General features: G+C 29.3%; 1 protein-coding gene across 2 annotated transcripts in view; it reads right to left on the bottom strand.

The window, feature by feature from the left end:
- Positions 1-8483, bottom strand: part of LOC130824503 (4-coumarate--CoA ligase 1-like) — an 8569-nt gene extending 86 nt beyond the window's left edge. The window contains exons 1-5 of one of the 2 annotated variants that reach the window (XM_057689539.1): positions 7117-8483; positions 4774-4972; positions 2212-2425; positions 1460-1562; positions 1-223 (exon numbers count right to left, since the gene is read on the bottom strand). The exon at positions 1-223 is cut by the window's left edge and continues 86 nt beyond it. In XM_057689539.1, the coding sequence (XP_057545522.1) occupies positions 101-223; positions 1460-1562; positions 2212-2425; positions 4774-4972; positions 7117-8145 (1668 nt within the window). In that variant the 5' untranslated portion in view covers positions 8146-8483 and the 3' untranslated portion in view covers positions 1-100. The remainder of the gene's footprint in view (positions 224-1459; positions 1563-2211; positions 2426-4773; positions 4973-7116) is intronic. The other variant, XM_057689540.1, reaches the window with a different exon arrangement.
- Between the last annotated feature and the right edge of the window lie 687 nt (positions 8484-9170).

Here is a 9170-nt window from a genome sequence, read left to right as displayed (position 1 = left end):
AAGTTAATTGGTTTTGATACAAATCATGATTCATATATACTACCACCATCTTCACATAAGGATCTTGCAAGGAGACAATGATTTAGTCATCAAACCCTATTTATTTATTGCTAATGCCATTAGTTAATCTTGCTCTTAGCTCTTTTCTCAATATTTTTCCCGAGGGAAGTTTAGGGATTGAATCCACAAAGAAAACTCGGTTTATTCTCTTGTAAAATACCACCTGCATACACATCAACATTGCCACAACTAATTGTTAGGTTATTGCTGCTTAAATGACATTTTGTTTGAAATTTAGGGTTAGGATGGTAATGGGTCTAACATTCTATTTGACTCATCCCTGACCCACCTTTATATTTAGGGTCTGGGTCTAATTTTTTTAGACCCATCAAATGTGGGTCTAATTTTTATTCTAAATTTAAATGGGTCTGGGTTTAGGATCTTCTGTTCTAGATCCATTTAAAACCTAGACCCGCTAGATTCATACTTGATCCGGCGTAATGCACAACTTAAAATCAATTTTAGAGTTGTTTTTAAATCTATTTTGTATTTATTCGGATTCAATTTAGACTTATATAGTGATCTATAGACCTATTTTAGCATCAATAATTTTAGTATTAATAAAACATTTAAAATTTAAAAAAGTATAAGTTTAAATAATTAAATCAAGATTTATTTGAGACTTTGAGTCCAAACTATTCAGAACTAAGGATATGACTTGGATATGTGTTCACAAAAATTTAATGAATTTGAGTTCGAATCTTGTTGGACCCCACCAAACCCAAGGACATATATTAGTTCTTTTTCAGTGATTGGATTTGAGCTTTGCTTATTAGAATTGCACTAAATAAAATTCAATGAATTGTAAAAATATGCAAGTCATAATGACAAAAAAAAAACCTGATTTAAATTGAGGAGAAGTTATGAATCATAATTCATATGTCGTTAAAATGTTGTTCAAAACAATTGTACCTAATTTTCTAGATTATCAACATGTTAGATTTGTTTGGTAAATAATTGTGAGTTCGAACTATTGGCTAACTTGATAAACTGAAAATAAATTATTAGTTTATAATCCAACTTTTTAAATCAATTGTTATTGAGATATTTAGTAAAATTAATTTGTTTGCTTTTGGCTTTTTATTAGGAGAAGAGTGGGCCAAAAGCCAAAATATAATGAAAAAGTTTGTTTTTTATAATAATTTTGGCTTCAAAGATGAAGTTTTTAGATGTATTATAAATTATTTACCAAAATCTCTTTCTTCTATTTGACCAATTATATACCCAAATATCCAAAAAAATTATAATATTTTCAAATTACCTTCTCCAAGATTAAATTTTTTGTAATCGCAATTATTAGTAAAATCTTTTAATTTCTTCATTTTTTTTATTTTATATAATTCAATATTAATATTTGCTAGTTTAAGCTTTAATTGAATTTAAAAGGATGTAATTGCACCTGCTTAGAGACATATTGCTTAACATCATCCTCCGTGATTTGAGACCCATTTGATCTTACAACAAATGCAACCGGCACCTCACCCGCTGTCTCATCTTGCATTCTGAAATTCACAATTTTATAGATTAATAAAATAAATTTTATTCAATTATAAATTTATTGGAGGTCTTTGATACACAATTGATAGCTGGTAGCTGATAGCTGATTATAGTGACTGATTTCACCAGCTGATTTTATTAATTGGTTTAATTTGATCAGCTAACTTTAAACCCACCGCTAACCTCAGCTTGTTCAAAAACCATTTATTCATAATAATTAGTTGTTTCAACTAGCTAATTTACCAAATAATAGCATTACACTCAACCCTTTATTTGCATCAAAATAAACTAAAATTACCCAATAAATTATTTCGCCAAACGCTCAATTAATATTTATGATACTCCCTCCGTTTTTTTTTGTTTGTCCACTTTAAGTTTTTTTACTTTAAGAGAGAGAAATTTGAATTTTATTGTTGGAGTACATATTGCAGACAAAATATATTCATATGGGATCTTGTTAAATTCATCTTGATGCAAAGAATCATAATATATAATTTTTACAATTTTTTATGATGCTTACTAAGAGATATCGAAGCTCAAAATTTATTTTAAAATGCATACAAAAAATAATCTGGACAAACAAAAAGAATGTAAATTACGATTAATTGATGCATATAATAATCAAAAAATAAAAATAACAATTAAAGGACGTACGCAACAACAGCAGCGTCATGAATGCTAGGATGATTGATAAGCATGCCTTCAAGCTCAGCAGGAGCAACTTGGAAGCCCTTGTATTTGATCAACTCTTTTAGCCGATCAACGATAAAAATCTCGTCGTCGTCGTCGACAAATCCGATATCGCCGGTGTGCAACCATCCTTCTTTGTCTATGGTGTTAAATGTTGCCTCCGGGTCATTCAAGTAACCTGAATTTTTGTTTTTATAAATTTTTAGTTTTATTATCTTGTGGTATTACAAAATATAATTACACTAGTTTTTTTTCTTATATAATTTATCCATGTATCAATATTGTCATTTAAAAACAAAAAGTAATACGAATTTTTACATCAATTTTGAAGTAATTTTTAAAATAGTATTTGTATGTTTTATAAAATATACTCCATGTTTTTTTAGAAAGTTATTAAATGTTTTATTATAAAATATTTATATTAAGAATCTCACATATTTCTCATCCATTGAAAAGAAACAGATATTACTTATTCATTTGCTATTTTGAATTTACGACTTAGAGTGACATGTTGTGAGGAAAATTATTACTCTCAGTAACACCTTAGTCATCCTTAGATTGCTCTCCACCAATTACGCTTAATTGTGGAGTTCTTAATAAATGAATTCTCTTGAAAAAAAGATGCGCTTTGTTGATATGAATAGTCCATCAATCATTTTTTAAAAACTTAACCTAAGATATTACAGGAAAAATGTGTCTCAGAATCCCACATTGATAAAATAAAGATATTGGGCCCCTTTATAAATTAAAATCCTCATTTCATCACCATATAGCTTTAAGATGATATAACTTTAACCTATAGAGTATGCACTTTATATTTCTTTGATTAGATGCTGACATTTTTAATAACTCTAACCAATTTAATAGAAACCTATGTTAAGTTCTCCTCAGATTGCAACATTATCTAGTTAACTCTATCTTTCGGTAAACTGTCATTCAGTCACACACAATACGACAGAATGGTTCACTGACAACCATTTATAGCATTTCAATTGAGTTTAGAAACATTAATGTTCCACCATAAACATGTAGACATTGATTTGATTGCTGTTCATTATTATTGTATACTTCGTTCCGTTTTATTCGCTACATTTGCATGGGCACGGGTATTAAGAAAAGTGATTGACCTACACTGTAGCTGATTGTTTACTTTATAGAGTATAGTATTTTATTATTGTTAATTGAAAAAGAAAAAGGAAAATAGGTTATTAGATTTCTTTATAGAGTATAGTATAGTATTTTATTATAGAGTATAGAGTAGGATAAAAATAAGGGTAGGTAGAACTTTAAATGATTGTTTTATTACTAAAAACGGAAATGTAGCAAGTAATATGAAATTACCAAAAATAAAAAATATAGCGAGTATTATGAAAGGGAGAAAGTATGTCCCAAACCACAAAATAAATACTATACATCGTATTATGATAGTATATGATGTGTACAGCTTATGTTATAATTAGCATTTATGAACGGAACTATCCACTAACATATACTCATATTTAGAGATGATAAAATGGCATAGTGGGTGCAGTATGCGCTTTCTATATACATATTCATCTAATTAAAATTTTTGTATTTATTATCTATTCACCATTTTACAGGTAAAATTTTCACACTCATATCTACTCACATAGATATGTATTTAAACCATTTTCACCCGTATAATTTTTTTATTAATTGTTGGTCTCTTTAAATTTTTTTTATTGTATGTCACTTCAAACTAGCATTTTGGGTTCATTCATATTTGTGGTTGCGCTTGTAACAAACGTACTAAAAATTAGCTAGATGAAGTCCATTTGCATAGTCATTATTGAAATCATAATGGGGTGGAGCCTACCATAGTATAACTCTATAAGCCCTCTAAAGTAGAACACTAGCTATGTCATTGTCACAAATTGAATGTTACTATAGAGGAAAATAAATGTCAATAATAATGTGGTTATGATTGTTATTTCGTCGGTACTTCCTCCGTTTTATAATACCCGCTATATTTTTTATTTTTGGCAATTTTATATATTACTTGCTATATTTTCGTTTTTAGTAATAAAATAATTATTTAAAGTTCAACCTACTCCTATTTTTATCCTACTATATACCTCTTTAACTTTTATACCTACTATTATTTAATCTTTATCTATTCCCAACAACTTATTTTTCCTTTTTTTTTCAATTAACAATAATAAAATATTATACTCTATAAAGTAAACAATCAGCTACATTGTAGGTCAATCATTTTTCTTAATATTTGTGCCCATGCAATTGTAGCAAGAAATACAGAACAGAGGAAGTATAATAATAACTTTATATGGTCAAAGAATTCAGACTAATTAACAACTAAATTTTTATCTCTCATTAAAATTGCTACATTTAATCTAAAAAGTTTCGCACGTTAAAAAGTTTTAATAAGATAGTAAAGTATATTGTTCAATTGTATTATCTATACTCCTTTATATTTAAAATACTTCTATTTATAAAGAAAATACTTGAATTTGAAGATGTATGAAAAATAAAAGTAGATGAACAAACCTTTCATAATTTGACAACCACGAATGCAAATCTCACCCGGTTTATTTCTAGGTAAGGAAAACCCGGTTTCAGGATCAACAATTTTTAATTCAGCATTTCGTACGACGGTCCCACATGAACCGGACTTAACCTCCATAGGCTCCTTTGCAAATGCCAAACACATTGCTAGCACTGGCCCTGCCTCCGTCATCCCATAACCCTATTAATTATGATCAATTACTCAATTTAGTTTTCTTTTTTTATTTTATTAAAGGATAGGCCGAATAAAGGGGATAAGGTAGGTGAAATTCGATCCATAATTTTTCTTAGGAAAAGTATGGTACTTACTTAACCTAAGACAAGACTTGATTTTTGTTTTATGTTAATGGTATAGATGTGAACTTTTTATATTGTCACGCTGGACTATGATACTATGTAAAAAAAAAAATCAACTCATCTAAAAAAAATTAACTGAACGTTGAAACCTTAGAATCTAACTCTATCAATTATGTTTATAAATTTAAAATTTTGTTTTTCTAACATTGAATGGAAATAGTAATTGCTTCATGTAAAAATTATTTATTTAGGTTTAAATAAATTGATTGATGTGGATGATATAAATACAAAACTAAGAATTAAAGTTTATCTATATACTTTCTTAATTACAAATTTATTTCAAATACACTATAAATTGATTGATAGATCAATTATTAAGAGAAATGCTAGATAGAAAGTGTGGTGCAAAATTAAACACATGAAATTCTCACCAATATTATATTCGGTGGTGCACCAAAATAATGGACTAATTTGTGGAGCTAAAAAGGTGCCGCTATGAAAGAACACTAGCTAAGAGTTTTGATCTTCCATGATTGAGCACTAGTTGTCACATATTCTCTACATCTACCATGGTTTATTCCACAACTATGGTAAATGCATCTAAAAAGCACCGCTTTTATGTTTCTATAAACAACAAAAACTATTGAAAGAATAACGAATAAATTAATTCTATATTTTTATTTTATATACATATAATTTGTTAGACTTTGAAAAAAAAAACTCTTTTAATTTTAGTTTAAGTGTAACAACCAATATGCAAAAGAGGGAGTGATATTGACATTTAATTGACCTAAGAAATCAAACTGGTAAGAAATACTTTTGTGAGGAATCGTCTTTCGGTGAGACAACTTTAAAACAAGAAGCACATATGTTATTAATAAGTATTATTTAAACGATATAACCCATATATAATGTCTATTATACTGTAAAATCGTTTTACACAATAATTTGTGAGCTAGTAATATATTATGTCAATAAAAGATAGCTAACCTTGTTGACAAATTTAACACCTAAGTAAAGAAAACCAAAAAAATATTTGTTCAACTATGCATACCTAACCTTGATGCTTATTTAACAATCTCCCACATAGTAGTCATACTCAACATTTTATATCAAACATTTTATAAGACCCACGTATTACACTGATTTGTATGTAACATATTAAATGCAATAAGTTTCTTACCCACCAAATATACTAATCTTAATTAATTATTAACTTAACTATATATAATTATTAGACAAGAAAACAAGTCTTAAACACGTACGGCTTATTTGTAATGATTGTTTTCAAAACATAATTGGTTATAAAAAATAACCAAATAAATACCTAATTTATATATTTATTTTCTAATAAGGTGGGGCCTTCACATATTTTTAGATATATCAATGCATGGGAGAATTTAGATTTGGATACGCCTAGGATAATACTAGAGTCTTTCGATTAAAGCTAAGTTAATTAATCAGTTAATATCATACTATGAGAATTATGTTTTGTTTTTTTGGAGAGCAAGTAAAAGTATTTCTAAAAATGTCTCACGTAGTTCAATACATATGTAAAAATGAGTATTCGATCTACTATTAGTATCATATACGAGAAACGAGTTTTATCTCAATTGAAGAGCAAGTACCACTTTTTAGAAAAAGATTTTAAATTCGATTTTCATATCAGCTATCCTTGTGCCGTCCTTCAACCTACCGTCTAAGCAAAAAGAAACAAACGTACTAATGATACACCATACACCATTTTAAACAAAAAAGTTGTATTTCAATTTCTTTTAAAGTACTCAGTTTGTTTAACCCATTAAAATTCATACCATTTTAATTTTAGGTCAATCAAATTAATCAAAAAGTAAAAAAATAAAATTAAATATTGTATTTTTATTCTTGTAGTTTTCTTTTGTTTAACTATAGAATATTCGAGTTGGATATTAGATTGATGATAATGATCATTTTAATTTCAATTATTGGTCTATAAAAAAAAAAAAACATAATGAAACAGTTAAAAAAAAAAAAAAAAAAAGTGGGTACCTGGCCAAGTTTTGCATTAGGTAGTTTAGCTCTAACAGCATCTTCAAGATCCTTTCCCATGGGGGCTGCTCCAGACAATACAACCCTCACAGAAGAAAGGTCATATTTATCCACATCTGGGTTCTTTGCAATTGCCAATACAATAGGAGGTACAAAAGGTGCTATTGTCACCTTATATTTTTGTACCAATTCCATTAACATATTTATCTCAAATTTTGGCATTATAAGTATTGCCGCACCAACACGTAGACCACATAACAACACAGAGTTCAGCGAATAGATATGAAATAAGGGTAAAACGCAGAGTATTACATCTTCATTGTTGAAATATAAATTGGGATTTTCTCCATCAACTTGTTGTGCAACACTTGTTACTAGACTTTTGTGCGTAAGCATAACACCCTTAGGGAGCCCTGTTGTCCCTGAGGAGTAAGGTAAGGCTACCACATCATTTGGGACTATTTCTATTTTTGGTAGGTCGTTTTTGTCCTCGAGTAGGTTCCAGTAAGATGTGTGGTTTGAAGATGTACTAGGGTCGATAATGATTAAGTGTATGTTATTTTGTTCGCAAAATGGTTTTACCTTTTCTGCGAAAGCAGATTGGGTGAGAATGGCTCGAGCCTTACTGGCTCGAGCCTGTTTCTCGATTTCTGTTGGGGTGCAAAAGGGGTTTGCGGTTGTGCTTATTGCTCCGATGAAGGATGCCCCGAGGAAGGAAAATACAAACTCGGGGCAGTTCTGGAGGAGCAGCATAATAACCTGACCTTTTTGTAACCCGAGTTTATGATAAAATCCAGCTCCAACTCGTTTTGATGTTTGTTCCACCTCATCATATGTCCATTCTCGCCCTGTAGGGCCATCAATGATGCAAGGGCGACAACCATGATCATGAACATTCTCGAAACAATATGTATGAAGTGGGATATGGTTCGGAATATAAATATCGGGGAGTTTTGATTTGAAGATGTACTCCTTTTGTTCAACAATGGGCAAAATCTCATCATGGGTAGTTTCTTGTAGGGAACCCATTTGGGAAAATGGAGAAAATTAATTTCTTGTAAAAGGGTTGTGATAGTTGTAATAGAATTAGGTGTTGATGAGAGGTAGCTAAGAGAAGAATGAGGGATGAGAAAAAGAGAAGGTGAATTGCTTACTACTAACACCTTCCCTGTCTTTGGGAGTTGGTTAAGGGGTTATTATATGGAAGTAGATGAAAGGTAGAGGGCTAGTGGGTGGGATGGGAATTGGGATAGCAAGAAGGGGTTGGTAAGATTAGAATTCCATCATGATATAAATAGAAAGTGCGTTGACAAACTTGAAACTTCTTTATCACATCAAATAATATGTATTCGTAGTATTTGAGAGTTTACTTAAAATTCAAATAAGTATTTGGAGTATTTATTTTTACTTGATTTGTATGTCAAAAAGATTTATTTTAAAACTTTTATAAAAGGTTAATTATATAATATATTCTCTTCATACAATTATCATCTCATTATCTTAACAATTTAAATTCGTTTTATAAAATAATATTAAAAACCAAAATAATAGAATATGTAATTATATATTTGAATTTTATCCACTTCTCATTTTAAGTACATATATAAATAAAATTGAATTTACATATAAAAAAGATATAATAAAATATACTGCATAATATATAGTTTTACTTTAATGGGTGTATTTTATTTGGTTTAGATTGAGAATTATTATTTTCTATTCAAAAGCTTTAGCCACAAAAAATATATGCCTCATATGGCATGAAGTCATCACTTTTGGACCATTGATAAGAGGACACGTGTTGTGTTGAGAATTTGTGATTAAAAGTGAAGGGTATGATTGGGTTTACGCGTGGAGGTGGGATGAGGTATAGAGGATTGGAGAGTTTTGCGACATGGGGTTGGTGAAGAGATTTAAGTGAATATCTTGTTTGAATGTCAAAATAATATTTAAAGTGGATGTCACACATTTGACTAGAGACTCTACACTATATGGAATTGCCATGTAGGATTTCACCTAACAAAGTTGGTGAATGAAAAAAAAATAAATGATAA

This window comes from Amaranthus tricolor, chromosome 9 (genome assembly GCF_026212465.1).
Source record: "Amaranthus tricolor cultivar Red isolate AtriRed21 chromosome 9, ASM2621246v1, whole genome shotgun sequence".
In the NCBI taxonomy this organism is placed as follows: domain Eukaryota; kingdom Viridiplantae; phylum Streptophyta; class Magnoliopsida; order Caryophyllales; family Amaranthaceae; genus Amaranthus; species Amaranthus tricolor.
This window is presented reverse-complemented; position numbering and strand designations above follow the sequence as displayed.